This window comes from Pseudorca crassidens, chromosome 12, assembly GCF_039906515.1.
Source record: "Pseudorca crassidens isolate mPseCra1 chromosome 12, mPseCra1.hap1, whole genome shotgun sequence".
NCBI classification, from domain to species: Eukaryota; Metazoa; Chordata; class Mammalia; order Artiodactyla; family Delphinidae; genus Pseudorca; species Pseudorca crassidens.
Genome location: NC_090307.1, coordinates 53,660,106 through 53,676,615, shown reverse-complemented (window position 1 = coordinate 53,676,615; position 16,510 = coordinate 53,660,106). Strand labels below are relative to the sequence as shown.

General features: G+C 36.0%; 1 protein-coding gene across 4 annotated transcripts in view; it reads right to left on the bottom strand.

The window, feature by feature from the left end:
• Positions 1-16,510, bottom strand: part of ESCO1 (establishment of sister chromatid cohesion N-acetyltransferase 1) — a 95,060-nt gene that overhangs the window by 27,962 nt on the left and 50,588 nt on the right. For 3 of the 4 annotated variants that reach the window (XM_067699544.1, XM_067699545.1, XM_067699546.1), the window contains 3 exons: positions 7,011-7,100; positions 4,118-4,261; positions 1,515-1,702 (listed from right to left, as the gene is read on the bottom strand). In XM_067699544.1, the coding sequence (XP_067555645.1) occupies positions 1,515-1,702; positions 4,118-4,261; positions 7,011-7,100 (422 nt within the window). Of the gene's footprint in view, positions 1-1,514; positions 1,703-4,117; positions 4,262-7,010; positions 7,101-7,652; positions 7,777-16,510 lie in introns of those variants that run through there. The other variant, XM_067699547.1, reaches the window with a different exon arrangement.

Sequence of the window (16,510 nt, the reverse complement as noted above, 5' to 3'; positions counted from 1 at the left end):
ATTTTCATATTGTAATCGTAACAAGATGAGATGGGTACATAAAGGAACAATAAATGAAAAAAGTTAGAAACCTCTATGGTTTTAACAGGAAGCTTAGAGTGGCAATCTCAGTATCACACAGAACAAACACAATGACTACAATGTTTTATGTTTTTATAAACTAGAACCATCTTATGGTTTTGACAAGACCTAAGTTTTACAAGATTTAAAGGAGGGACAATACCCTCATTTAGGACAATTATTTAATCAGCTGCATTTTCCAGGTTTAGTTCTGAAAGAGCTAAAAATAGACCTGCCTCTTGTGAAGAGAAGGGTAGGTAGATCTAAGCCCTTCTGGATCACTACTCATTGATAAAACAAAAATAAGGGAGAGAGACCTGAAACACAGTAAGGCTCTAAGAGACTTAAGAGTCTTAGGCTCTCACTTATAACAATAATGGATTATTTTGAAAGCTATACCTATAAGTAGTAGTAGATAGGTATTCTATGAATAAACAGACACAAGAGACCAACCTAAAAAACCTCATTTGCATGATTAATTTAAACCTCTTTCATTAATCCTTTAGCAAAGATGCTTTAAAGAGCAAAAAACATGTAATTTTCTGAATCTTCTCTATACCTTTGATTAAAAATCAAGCAATAAAAGCAAGAAGAAAAACTATTAAGAGACTTAGATTATTTACAAATACTATTCTTAAATTAAGACAAATTTTCCCAAAAGCTGAACTCCCAAGAAATTTCCCCTACTTCTTTGGTTATCTTTAAGATTCTCTAATATTGAACGCAATTTGAAATAAGTGGGTTATTTTGGCCTGATATCATAGATGCAAATTTAAAAAGTTAAAATGGTTTAATAATACTTAACCCATAGTGCTTTCTTCCCCCCTCAGGTTAACTTCACATAAAAAGCACTCACAGGGCTTCCCTGGTGGCGCAGTGGTTGAGAGTCCGCCTGCCGATGCAGCGGACACGGGTTGGTGTCCCGGTCCGGGAAGATCCCACATGCCGCGGAGCGGCTGGGGCTGTGAGCGTGGCCGCTGAGCCTGCGCGTCCGGAGCCTGTGCTCCGCAACGGGAGAGGCCACAACAGTGAGAGGCCCGCGTACAGCAAAAAAAAAAAAAAAAAAAAAAGCACTCACAGATCCAACATACTGACAATCTTATGCAGATTTTAAATTAATATAAATAAAGGTTACACATTTAAGATTAACTAAAGGCCTTTTTTTTTTTTTTTTTTTTTTTTTGCGGTATGCGGGCCTCTCACTACTGGGGCCCTTCCCGTTGCTGAGCACAGGCTCCGAACGCGCAGGCCCAGCGGCCATGGCTCACCGGCTCAGCCGCTCCGCGGCCTGTGGGATCTTCCCAGACCAGGGCACGAACCCATGTCCCCTGCATTGGCTGGCGGACTCCCAACCACTGCGCAACCAGGGAAGCCCCTAAATGCCATTCTTCATATAAAACTCTGCTTAAATCCTAAACTACTGAAAATGACTTGAAGAATTACATTGAAGTTACCTTAGGCATTCAATCATGCGAGAAGCGATTTTCTTCCGACGCATCATGCTGAACACCCATATGCGGCTGATCCCACAGATTGCAGGCTCTGGCAATGTTGAGCAGCACCAGGCTTTCTGCCTTTCAAATCTGACTTTTTCTTCTTCTGACCTGATAACTGGAAGTTTTTCTTCTATAACTCTGTAGCCCTATATGTAGCAAAATAGGGGGAAATTTTTAAACTTTATTTATTTATATTGGAGTATAGTTGATTTACAATGTTGTGCCAGTCTCTGCTGCACGGCAGAGTGACTCCATTATACACAAAGACATTGTTGGAGGGGCGGGAGTTTTAAAGTGGGAATATTGTTAAGCAACTGTCTAGTACTGACCTTAGTGAGGAGGTCACTACTTTTGTCTGGCTTCTTAACAAACTATGGGAACCACTTACGCTTTCACCCTCATTTTAGGAAATAAACAGACCTGGATCTACATTCTGTTCTAACTCGCTAGTTACGTGACCATGAGATAAAGTTACTTAATTATGCTCTGGGTTCCTTACCAACAAATTGGAACTCTCCACCACCTCCTTCAGAGAATTGCTGAGATTAAATAAGGAAATATATACAAAGCAGCCTGCCATCACAGCTGGCACATAATAGGAACTGAATGCTAATTTTCTCTACCTCCCATATCCTAGGACCAGCAAAAGGACATGCTAAAAACTCGGCAGTCACAACTGTTTCCGGGCCTGCTGCCATAGTACTAGGGTTCACAGCTGTGCAGGAACTAGGATGAGGGATGGCAGAGGAATCAAGAGTTAAAAAGGTCCTTTCCCTACACTCTTACCTCTTGAAAAAAAAAAAAAAAAAACTCTAAGAAAACATACATCTCTTCTGCCAGTCTAGTGGCCAAGAAGGGACATGGCTAGCCTTCTGATGGGACGTGGTACAGAAGTTAAAACAATCAGACAACACAACTGAGAGTTAACAAAGAACAAACAAGCAAATATTACACAACTATGTTCTAATCTAAACACTGCTACAAGTCATTTTTGGAACTAGGTAGAATAAAAATTTAAAAAACACAAGGGTGGGGAGTTCCCTGATAGTCTAGTGGTTAGGACTCAGCACTTTCACTGCCATGGCCGATTCAATCCCTGGTCAGGGACCTGAGCTCCCGTAAGCCACAAAGCGCAGCCAAAAAAAAAACCAGAAAGCTACAAGGGTTTACTGAAGAACATTCATTGTGAACAACAACCAAATACAAAACACTGTAAGAAACTGTCAAAAACAAGACAGATGTCTGCAATTTCTTTTAATGCTTAGTCATTTGCCAAACAGATGTAAGAATGCTCTATCATAAAATCTGCAAATATCTTTGTCACTCTGTGCAAATCTGACTTCAAATATTTAATTTCCCTCATCTAATTAACTTCATTTGTTTCAATCATCAATTTCATCTAAAAACTGATACTTCCCTCAAGTCGGTATCTTACTATTAACCCTCCTCAGGAGTAATAAATCATGCTGGTTGGAGTGAAATTAAGGGGGGTGAGTTGCTAAGGACAAGCCTTAAACACACAACAGTTATTCAATACACACTGAAAGCACTTTGGCATTCAGGAAAATCAAGCATGACATTGTTGATATCTCTTAAAAGTGGGACAATCAAGACTCAGGGATCTATCAAGTGGATAAATGATAAAGCAAAGAATAAATCCACTGCAAAGAAAAAATAAACCCACACAATTTGTACTATGCAAAAATTAACTCAATTACAGTATGGCAAGCTTCTATGAGTTAGTCATTTTATATCGAATTTGTATCTCCAAACTACTTTGTCAGCTATTTATTTAAATCAAATTTGTAATTACAAACAGCAAGATTCATAAACTACACAATTTCAGGCTGAATTTTTTTAATGTAGCTTAACATATGGAAATTAACTCATGCAGATTTGTTTCGACTTTGTACTTTATTAGAAAATTTTATGAAGAAGCATCCACTTGCAGGCAACTAAAAGATACTATTGTTTTTTTTTGCACAATTTGGCTCTTAAATACAAGCCAAGTCCTCATCTAGAGCTCAACCAAAGAAGTGGTGATCCACTGCAGGAGTGCGCAACTTTTCATAAAGGGCCAGGCAATAAGTATTTTAGGCTTTGCAGCATACCTGGCCTCTGTTGCAACTATTCAACTCAGTCTTTGTAGTGTGAAAGCAGCCACAGACAAAATGTAAGCAAATGGGCATGGCTGTGCTACAATAAAACTTTATAAAAAACAGGTTGGATTTTGCCTTCAGGCTGTAATTTGCCAACCCTTGATTTATTCCAGCGCTGAAGGGACTGAGACAGACATTACGTTAGCAGCCAACAAGGAAACTTCCCGAACAAAATTTAATAGTACTTTTGAGTTACAGAATTTTTCTCTTATACTTTATACTGACTTGAGAAACTAATTCCCATGCAAGATACAACTCCACTGTAGTAAAGAATTACACACAGGAATTCTTGCATTCATACTCTTCCTTACATAAAACGCTGAAAAATTTACCAGGATTATGTTATTCCTGTAACTCTTTAAACACCATACTACATACGACCACTCTTTAAAAATCACTTACCCATTGGATATGTTCTGCAATTAGGCAACCAACTACTTTTTTGTCATTAGAAATAAAGAGAAGTGTTTTTGTTCTGGAATAGCACATTAGTGGAGCCTGCTGGAAACCTAAGTCATTATCAACCATCTCTCTAATCTCGTCAACCTGCCAAATAAAGAACAATATTTTTTTTAACAACAAAAGCATTTTATGTATGTAAAAATATACTATTTCAGTTCAATAAATTGAGTATATTATTCCAAGCAGGATATCCTCTGAAGAGTGCTTCTGAATGACTGTCCTGACCAATAAATGTTTTTCAAGCCCTGTGGACCAATTTGCAAAAGGAGGAAAGAATGGAGAGTAATGTCAAGCCCAGCAGTCTGGGAACAACAGGAGTGAGAGCTCCTACAATAGGTAATAAGAACAAAGACTTCCCATTAGAAGGATCGTGGGTTTGAGTACTGGAGAGAGCTTCACTGGAATCTTCACCAGGCAAGCCACACTTCTGTTCTTCGCAAGGCTTAATGAATACTCTCATCAGTAAAGTGCAGGTGAACACAGAGGACAGACATAAATGTTTACTCCTTATCAACCATTTATAGGCCAGACATTATGCAAAGCACTTTATCAATATTATCTTATTTAAATCCAACACCTCTTAGAGGCTTATAGTTTCTTTTGCATACAGAAGAAATAAAATTCAAAAGTAACTTTCCCATGTCAGATATGGGACACCTAGAACCAAAGAGCTGCGATTTCTGGGATTTGAACCTATAATGTTAATATGGCATCGAACTGCTTCTTTCTGTTACCTCCTAGAATTGTGGTCAAGGTCAAATATGGTAAGCTCAAACTTTTATAGGTTCTCAAAGTCAAGATTTTTGTAGGCACCCAAACATTAGTTCCTTCCCCAGTTAAAAAATAATCTGCAAATATTCAGTCCAATAAACATTCATTTGTGACACTAAGTTTAAAATGCAAATAACACCTAAGAGGGTTAGGTACTCACACCTCTGACATGCAGAATACCATGTAATACATCCCTTATTCAGTGATGAAAACTCAAGTCCTCCTAATCCTAGAACAATATCCCACAATACAATACCTGACTCAGTTACTAAAGGCAAATGACTCACAATTCCTTAGATTTTAATTTTTAACCTATTACTAACCAGTAACATACTGAACTGTAGGTTACTAAGAGTCTGTCCTGAGAAATGAACATGAGGAAATTAGAATTTTCTGTGGAGTCTTGGTAAGAAACGTATGGACGCCACATGCAGTAAAGCAAAGTGCCCACTGTGCATTTCCAAATGATAACAGTTGGAATTCCAAAAATCCCATAATTTAATTTTCATTTAGTCAGTTACTAATCCAACATTAATTCAACAAGTATTTGTTTCTGTGCAAGGATCAATGTTTCAAATACAAGACAGGTTTATGTGCCATTCTAAATACTACTGTCTATACTGTTCAGCAGTGGTAACATGGGGGCTTATTTGAGTAACGGGGGATTGTTCAGTTATATATTCAGGGTACCCGAAAAGTCAGGAACCACAGGATAAACTTATACAAATGATCCTTGAACAACACAGGTTTGAACAGGATGGGTCCACTTTTACATGGGTATTTTTCTTTTTCTTTTCTTTTTTTTTTTTGTGGTACGCGGGCCTCTCACTGCTGTGGCCTCTCCCGTTGTGGAGCACAGGCTCCGGACGCGCAGGCTCAGCGGCCATGGCCCACGGGCCCAGCCGCTCCGCGGCATGTGGGATCTTCCCAGACCAGGGCATGAACCCTTGTCCCCTGCATCGGCAGGCGGACTCTCAACCACCGCGCCACCAGGGAAGCCCTACATGGGTATTTTTCAATAGTAAATACTTCAGTACTACATGGTCCGTGGTTGGTTGAATCCAAAGATACAGAGGAACCTAGCACACCGAATTATATGTAGATTAACACTGCCTCCCCCAACCGTTGTTCAAGGATCTGTAAGTGGAATGTTAGCTATATTTTCAAATAACAGGTTCAAAGTGTTTTTCTTCAACCTCCCTTTCAGGTGAAGTATTCCTAAATTTAAAGAGGTCCAACTATTAACCTGAGAAAAGTAAATAAACTACTTTCCTTGTGTTTCTAGATATGTTGAAAACACTCTAGTTTAATTAAGTTTTTCAGATAAACGATCAGACCCATTGCTTTACATTATGAGGTACTTCTGAAAAAGCATCTGGAGGAAAAACATTTTGAGTATATTATTTGAAAATGTAATTAATATATTCATTAAAAATAAGTTTGTCCTATGGTCTCCTGACATTTAGGGTACTCTATATAATACAATGGTTCCAGACTTCATTATCTCTCTGGTTCATTTCTCTGAACCCTAAATTGGACTAAAACCTGGCTCACAGAGGATTTTAAGTTTTCTCCATTACATTTATAAATCAGAATATATATTATTTTCTACCTTAACATTATGATTACTTCATGTTTAACTTAAGGATAACTATGACCTACTACTAGATCCCCTTCTGCAATAAGCTTTTATTTAGAAATTTACTCAGAATAAAATGACATTTATTAATTTTAATTTTACAAATTATGATTCAGATTTTTATTTTAATTTTGATTCTTGAAATAATTTATGTGCCATTATTCATTACTATGCCTTCATACCATCACTCAAATTACTGGTAATATGAGACAGTAATCAATCAATCCACTAAAAATTCATTTCACTTATGCTAGATACACTACAAAGTTAAAGCATAATTTTTCAGTTGGGTTGTGACTAAATGCTTATTTCTTGTTTTCAGAATTGGTTTTTAAATGTGTTCTGCCAGCAATACATTATACTCTTAAAATTAGCTGCAAAATTATACTATTTATTCTGTGTGAAATTTCACTGGAAATTTACCTTTTTCAGGGCATACTTTGGGTCTTCAGGAAGAACCATTATTATCCTGCCATCAGGATATTCAGCTAGAATTCTTTCTTTTTTCCAACCCTAGACATATATATATAAAAAAAAGAATTAATTTTATTTATCACATTTCATACATCATATTCATGTACAATAAGAAAAATATATCAATGTGTCTAAAAATTACAGACATGGAAAAGTATATGCTCATTAATATTTAATAAGACATGATAAATCAGGTAATTTGTATAATAGGTATAATACAAGCTAATTCCTCTCTACTATTCATTCAGAGATCTAATACCACAATAGCATTTCTAATTTATCATTTCCCATTTTAAATTAATTTAAAAAATCACACACCAAAAGCAAGCCCCTTAAGGTCAGTGATTCCCAGAACCTAAAGGATAACTCACCCAGTTTCTTGATAAGAGAATTAAAGTCTTAAATTTCTTTGGAACATCGTTACCTCCACAAACAAACACTCATGGTTTTATGTCTGGCATGCCAAAGACCTCCAGGAGGTTTTAAATGAACTGATTTGCATGCAGTAGCCCAATATGTAAGGAATAGTTTTTATTCTTATTGATCACAACTATCAAAGTCACAAGAAGGATACTATAAAAATATAACTACCTTCTAAGAATCTAATAGGGAAGGAGAGGCTACGTTGTGTGTATCTGAAGTTAAACATACTCAAAAAAAGAGAGGTAATAAACTCTTCTTCAGATCCACACTCGTGGTGATTAATGAGCAGAACCTGCATGAAAAACAAAACAAAACAAAAGCCACTTAAATCTAGTAAGATGGGACTGAACCAGAGGTTAAAACTAGGAGCTTTGAAGTTAAAAATAAGTACAGAAGGAATGAGCTTAACTAGTTGTTCCATTTGTCTTACCCAACCAACTTTAAATAAAAATGCCTTTCAAGAAGCAATATGTACTTCTATTAAAGAAAACCAGCATCTTCTTTCTGAGATTTGTTTGAGAATATTAAAGCTCAATGAAACCAAGAAAAAGGCAACTATATTTTTAAAAATACTACGGCAAGTCTGAAAGGAGGTTGATTTTCTTAAATAATCCAGAATGGTCTTTTTGGGAGAGGGCAGGACCTTAGCTGGGGACAAAAAGTCTAGAAATAAACTTGGTATAAATCACAATTTGGATTAAAGTATTTAAAATCAGAATTTGTTTAAAAAATAGAGCACCCAAAGGTAAAGTAAAATTCAGACTATAATTATGATGGTAATGCGTTCCCAAGATTTGAAAAGAAAAAAGGAACAGAAACAATAGTCACAGAAGTCATTTTTTTCAAACTAGAAACAAAAATCTGAATCATATCCAGATTTGAATATAGGTAAAATGCTTCTACAGGGAATAAAAGATATCACCCTCTTTAAAAACAAATTTACATTAATATGTTATTTTTGGGAAAAGTTTTTAAAATAAATCTATTTCACATAAAATGAAAATGGAGACTTTTCATTTTAAAAACTAAACGACAAATTCAATGAAAAGCTAGAATTTAAGTAACCCCAACTTATAACAAAGTCATACGTCCTGAACTGAATTACCTGAAGATAATTTGATAAGCTATTTTCCTACTGTCTTTAAAAATAATAATACTGGTCTAACGTCATTATATTGCACCGTAGGCACTAGATAAAGTAGTTTGCTTTACTGACTTTTTAGTACAAAAACTTTCTCTTGATACAAGTTGAAACTTGCATGTTCACGCAGGAAATGTTATCACAATTGGATTTGATACAATTTTTTAAAATGTTTTAAGTATGATTGTTTTTTCATGTACGTGTATAAGCAGCAGGAATTGCAACGGGCAGAGTCATTACTGCTTAGGTTTCTAATGTTTATGAAGACAGGATATTTAAGTGAAAACTTTTTAAGAGTTCTGGAATAAAAGTTCAGGGTTTAAATCCCATTTCCTGGTAGTTACTAGCTATATGGTCTTGGGCAAATCACTGGAACTCTCATTCTGTTTCCTGACCTAGGCTATGGACAAAATAGCTGTCATCACATACATTACTTAGGAGTTTAGAGCACTGCATTTAAGAGATGATACCTCACAGAGAGCAGCCACTCAGTAACTCTTAGTAACTTCCACTCTACCTTCCTAATGGTATCAAACTAAAATCCATGTACTACTTTAAGAAAACACAATTAAAAAGTCCCCAAAGTTAAATACGACAATAAATTCAAATCTTGGACAAGGCAAAGATGAAAGAACCAAGTTGGCTAATATCTGTCAAATAAGATAATAAAGACATTTATATGCTTCAACTGCAGTTAACTCTTTCCTGGAGTCAATAATCACATGATCCTCCTATCTTTAGAATACTTAGGTGAGATGAAATGTGTCTGCTACTTGAAACTGAGACAGAGGTGGAGGTTTTGGGAAGGGTAAATGCAATTCAGAGGAAGAACCAAATAGCCACAGCTTTTTTTTGCAAAGATATAAATTTCAATGTAGTGCATTTACACCTTTCACCTTTAGCTCTAACATGTTACACATATCCCTCTGCTAGCAAGTGGCATTTTCCAAACCCCAAATATTCTTAATTCACCCATCTGGCTACCGAAAAGCAGAACGCTTTACACTGCTGATAGCAATCAATGATTTTTTTTTTGCCCCAACCCCACTGTAGTTACTCTACACTTCAGAGCCTAAAGAATGGAAGGGGTTTTTCCTCTTTTTCCATTTGAAAAAGATTACAATTAAAAACAAAATACATTGGGTGGTGAATATATTGATGTATACAATTGTTGAAATTCATCAGCCAAACATTTAGATCTGTGCGTTCAAGTTATATACGTTCATACTAATCACTTTCATAAAAGGTTGAATGGAAATACCCATGAAAGAATACCCTGAAAAATAAAACCAATAACCAGCTTTTCAAAAAAATTATCAACAAATACGGCAAGGAAAAAAAAAAAGACCTAGAGGGAGAACCTTTAGATTAAAGGAGATTTAAGAGACATACCAACCAATGCAACATATGGACCTTAATTCAAACAGTATAGAAAATTACGAGATATTTGGGGGAGATTCTGAACCCTGAGGGAATATCTGATATTAAGGAATTAAAATTTAAAGGTGTGGTTATACTCTTTAAATCCTGTTTACGGTAAAAAAAAAAAAAAAAAAAAAAAGAGCAATCTTTTCATCTTTTAAAAATACATATTTAAAAATATCCACTAAAATGATAATGTGACACCTGGGTTTCACTTTAAAATAATTAGGAGGGGTAGATGCAAGAAGATTTCCCATGAATTGTGACTTGTTAAAGCTAAGTGATGAGTACATGGGGACTCACTGTTTGGTGGTGGGGATGTGGGGCGAGATGGGGTAGACTATTTTGGAAAGTTCAAATCACCCATTGTCAAAACTGTGCCCAAGGCCCAAGGCTTGCTCAAATACCATTTATTCAGAAGTGAAAAATGAATGTCAAATGAATCCAGTCAGCAGAGTGGTTAGACCTGAGGCTGGGAAAAGCACTGACTGCAGTGGGGGCACAGAGCAGCTTCTGAGATGCTAGTGGTGTTTCTTGTCATGTGGGTGTTCACTTTGCAAAACTACACCATTAAGCTGAGCACTCATTATTTGGGTACTTTTCTTTACATGTTGTATTTCAATTAAAATTTTACTTAAAATTACTAAAGGAATTTGAAAAACAGACATTTTTAGTTCGACAGCAAGTCTAACACTTTTTATATGTTGAAATAGATATATTCTAAATACCATCTCTTTTTAAAATTTTAAGTCTTCAGAAACAAAAGTAAATTAAAATTAGCTCATTCAAAATTCGGTCACATGCTCTTCTGGACAGTACCCAAGGCAGAAAGCATAAAAAAACTGCAGAAAAACTGCATAAGAGAAACAAATTATAGACTCTTGAAATATATACAAATATTTTGTTGAAATGAATTTTAAACGTAAATATGTACTTATGAATATTTTAAAAGTCAGCAAGGACATACACCAAAATATAAACAGAGGTTATCTGAGTGATTTAATTTTTTTCCTTTTAGTTTATCTGTATTTCCTGTTTTTTCTACTTTAATAAAATGTTATAATAAAAGTATTAATATACTTTAACTACCCACAAGCAGCTGGTTTTAATTCATGTTTGGACACTTTGCAAAAATAATCTTGTATTAACAACAATAATGATAAAGACGTATTTCCATGCCCTCTCCAGGCACACCACCTTCCCCGAATCTCCATGTGTTCACCAACCCAAAAGCTCTCTGAACCCCGTCCTTCTGGGTTTTTTGGAGGCTTCACTACAGAGGCAGAATTGATCAAATCATTGGCCACTGGTAACAGAACTCAATCTCCAGCCCCTCTCCCCTCCCCAGGATCAGGGTGTGAGAACTGAAAGTTCCAACCCTCTGTAGTCGGCTCCACTGGCAAACAGCCCCTGTCCTTGGGTGAGCTCCAAAGGTCATCTCATTAAAGTAACAAAAGACACTTTCTCCCATCACTTAGGAAATTCCAAAGGTTTTGGGAGCTGTGAGTCAGGACAAGCACTGAAGATGGGGTCAATTATTTCTGAGCTAAATTTATTGTACACACAATATATTTTGTTGAAATTCAAATAAAATAATAAGAACCTAGTCTATTATTCATGGACCCTAGAGCCAACTACGTCACTCACTAGCTGTGTGATTTCAGGCAAAATACATATCCTTCTTTCTGCTGTTTCCTCATTTATAAATTAATTGTAACTACTTAGTGATCTGCTAAAAGAACTAAGAGGAGTTTAATATGGGTAAAATGCTTAGAGGAGTCCCTGGTACACAGAAAGACCTTAACTAATGTCATTTCTTTTCCCTCCTAAATGTAAAATAAACTAATTTGTATCAATTTATTTACCCCAAAAAAATTCCTCTGGGAATTAAAAAACATGAAGATATCTTATATGTTGATTTGTGTTCAGTCAACCAGGCATGAATGATATAATCAGTCTATTAAAGCAAAATTAAGCACAATGCTCTGTGAAGTTAACCTTCAAATCCGTTAGCTATATTTATTACTACTAGAGTATTTCAAGATTCATGGTTTCCCATTTTAAATGACTTAACCACTAAAAGCTAGCCAACATGTTTAATTTTCCAGTTTTAAAGAAGGTATTCAGAAAAACGAAAGTCCCATGACACAGTGGGGTTTTTTTATTCATTAAGTGAGTCAGAAATCAAAGAATATACACAAGAATTTGTTTTATTTTAGAAAAATCTGACTCAATTCTACAGATGTTTTATAGACTTTTCATTTTGTAGGTATGCTATGATAGCAGGATCTCCTCCAGTGTACTTTTCTCATTCTCCGCAATATTTGAACTAAACAGAAGCTAGAACTCCTAAAAGCTTCTACTCCTCCAGTAAAACTATTTGTTTTGATAAATCCTGTATCCTGTACCCCACGACCAATTTTCTTTGATCCAGGGATTAAGCTACAGGGATCTGGAGTTTTGGGATGTCTAGACTGCTGAGGCCTACAATGAGACTTACTATAAATATAGACCATAAGCTCCAAAACGACTAAGACTTCGTTTGACACACACTATAGCCCAAGTCATAGCACTGAAAATCAAGTAACCAGTAAATATTTTTGAAACGGTGGAGTGTGCCTGAAGGACTAAAGCCTCTATTCATAAAACCAAGAACTTAACCTCTGTCTTAGTTTTGTAACCCATAAAAGAGGAATGAAAACTACTTCACTAAGTTACAGTGAATTAAATAATACTTACTGAACAATTACAAAACTTAGTTATAGCTGACAGAATGTGGAAGGTAAAGAGGGGGAGAATGCAGTCACCAAGGAGTCAAATATCATTTATAAATATTAAAATTAAAGGCAATCAACAAAACTAAACATCAAAATATAGCTAGTAAAAACTGGGAAAAGAAGATTTTACTAAAACACAGTTATATACAGCTTGAGATATATATATATATACACATATAAGCTATATATACAATGTTGGAAACACTGAAAAAGACAAAAGTGCTTAACCAGTGGAGAATGAGACTGGAAACAAGGTAGGGAAAAAGGAGGCTTTTTTTTTTTTTTTTTTCATTTTATACCTTACAATTCTGGAAATTTCCATTTCTAGGTACACATACTGCTTTTATAAATTTTCTTTTAAAAGATGAGTTGAAGAATAAAAACTTTGAAGGCCACCCTTTAATTCACCTAAATTAAAATCTTTTCAAGGAAAAAAATGTGAAAGGAAAATTTTCTCTACAATGGAGGTTTGAAGAACAAATGCCCTTAAAAGCACATGTTAAAAGAGAAGTATTTAAATACCCTTTCTTGCAAGTAATACAATAATGGTATATAAGAAAATTTTTTCAATAATGCCTTTTCATAACTAAGGACCACCTGATTCTGAAATACAATTTTTAAAATTACTTTGGAAGGAACTCAATGATTTACAGAGCAACATCTGTTTTCGACAGTTATTTTCCATTTCTCTAACATCCCTGTCATGTGTATATATGTTTTTTTAAATTATAGTTTTCACCACTTCCTGAGAAAAATCTAAGTTCTAAGAAATAGGTTTTTATGAGAGGTGCTTAATATGTTCTGAACAGCAAAACATTTTCATGGGTAAAATGGTAGAATCTTAAAACTACTTGGAGTTTTAATAGCTTCTGATTAAGAAAAACAAAAATCTAAAAGAAAGAGAAGTGATGAAGTCTGGTATTTATTAAAGTCACCCAATTTATAATTCAGGAAAAAAGTCTAGAGCTCAGCTAATTAGGTATTTTTAATACATGGCAGTAACTTTCTTAAATGATGTCCACCTAATCAACTTGCTGGACTAACCAATGCTTAGTTTTCCCTGGGTAACAGAAGCTGATGCCTGGGGCACACTGACTGTCAACCAGTAAACAACTACTTTGGAATTCCAAAACTAAGTGACGTGATTACCAAGAGTCATTTGTTTGTTCCTAAACTTGTTTATGCCAATTTATTATTTTAACTATAAAATGCAATCAAATAAACTGACAAAATTATAGTGCAGGGACTTCCCTGGTGGCGCAGTGGTTAAGAATATGCCTGCCAATAAAGGGGACACAGGTTTGAGCCCTGGTCCGGGAAGCTCCCACAAGCCGTGGAGCAACTAAGCCTGTGCGCCACAACTACTGAGCCTGCACTCTAAAGCCCATGCGCCACAACTACTGAAGCACGCGCGCCTACAGCCCATGCTCTGCAACAAGAGAAGCCACCGCAATGAGAAGCCCGTGGACCACAACGAAGAGCAGCCCCCGCTCGCTGCAACTAGAAAAAAAACCCGCACGCAGCAATGAAGACCCAAGGCAGCCAAAAATAAATGAATAAATAAACTTATTTATTTTTTTATTAAAAAAAAAGCACAGGTATTTGGGTCTGCATCTCCTCTTTAAAAAACAAGAGTGCAAAGATAGTTGTTTTAATGAAAGTTAGGCAGGACACTCTGGAAGAAAGCAAATAGGCCAAGTCTCTTTTAAAAATCAGAAATGCAGCAAGAACAATTCTATACCCAGATTCTCAGGTTGCTCTGCAATATTTAAGTTCTTCCTCTATATTTTTAAAAGTACATCATAAAGGATGGCTATGGGTGTGATTTATATGAGGAAAAAAACAAAGCTAAACTAATTAGAGGATCCATACTCAAAGAAACAGCTTCCCCCCCATCAATTACATTTAACATACATTGACAGGCTTCAAATTATAATAAAATGTTTAAACTATGTAATGACCCTATAGAAGACATTGCTCTTTGCCCATCCCAAGCCATTCTCTCCCATTCTTTTTTTGACCATTTTGTTTGGGGCGGTAATATGTGTATTTTCAACAATAAATTCCAAATAGTCCAGTGTTTCTCAACAGGGCTGTTACTGGCACTTTAGGCTAGACATTCTACCTTCTTTGGAAGTGTCACACGCATTGCAAAAAGTTCAGTACCCCTAAACCCTGCCCACCAAATGTCAATATTCTCCACGTGTTTCCAGATGCTACCTAACAGAAGTTATGTAATAAACACCCCATTCCCCTACCTTGAGAACCACTGGCACAATAAATCATATTCTCTTACTTCTTTTTGACAGATTCTTACATTCCCAGCTCTCTTGCAGTTAAAGGGTAGCTAGCTACCAGGCCCAGTTCTGGTGAATGAGACATAGGGAACTTTGCAAGAGCTTCTGGAAAATTGCTGTTCTTCACTGATAAAATGAAAAAACCACTTGAGGGACTCTTTTTGAAAGAATACCCAGTCCAACCAACATTCCTCCTTTAAATCTGAACATGGTATCTGGACTACAGGAGTTTACTTTATGGACCATGAAGTTACAGCTGTGAAGCTAAAAAGTCAACACACTAAGGAGAGAAGGGCACTGAAGGAGAAATACCCAGTGTTCATGTTGGGTATTTTTAAAAAACATTTTTTTGATTGTTGAACTGCTGAATGGAACAACCCCAAGACTATGTACCTCCAGACTTCTTCTTAAGAAAACATGTATCCTTATGATTTAAGCTACTATTAGTTGGGTATTCTGATACCAAGGATCTCCACTTGAATCAACTTTTTTGATTAACTGACCCAATTTTCCCAATTGTGCCAGTTAAGAAAACTTCTGTAATTACATCATCAAATCTATTACTATAGGAATAATATTTCTCTTAAGGTATACTCGGGTCAGACCTAACTAAAAGTCATATGAAGAATTATGAGATTCTTTTCTCTGTCATTCTCAAATACTAAGGAATCCAAAACATCCCTTTATTAGGATTCATCAATTAAGCACTTTTCAACTTGTAGCAATAATCTCCCAGTATATAAGAAATATTTCATTTGATGTCAGTCTCATCTCAAGGTCATCTGGGCTTAGTGAGCAAATCTACTGACCGCTTCAGTTTCACTCATGATTTTAAAAAATTCATGGCCCAAACTCCACTCCATCCCAAGTCCCAAATCCATTACTGAAAAATGTTCTCTAAATGTATACCTTTGAAAGTTCCACTCCCAGTTAAGATAAAGAAGGTCATAAAAAGATCACTGGTTCTGTTGTAATAAGAAAACACCCAATAAACTAAAAAGCATTTTTTTTTTTTTTAAGGCAATGCAGAGCTGTGGACTGATTTCCAGAGATGAACCCGCCCTACCTAGGTGAGCAGAGACCAGCAGCCATTTTTATCCCTAAGACATTGACCAATCAGTGTCTTAGAGGAGCAGGATTGCCACAGGCAGAGGACAAGAAAAGTCTACTACTGGGACAGGGAAAAATCAGTCAAATTCTTAATGGTCATAAGTGAGCTGGCATGGAAGTCTGAAATCTGGAGGAGCGCGAAACACAGAGGTAATTCTCCACCAACTCTCCCATGGGACATCTGCTGAGTGGGGCTAGGAGGTATAGAGAGATTTGTGTGCTGTGGAGTTTAGATCCTCAACCTCTGCTGGAGAGAGGCACCTGATCCCAACCTTAAGA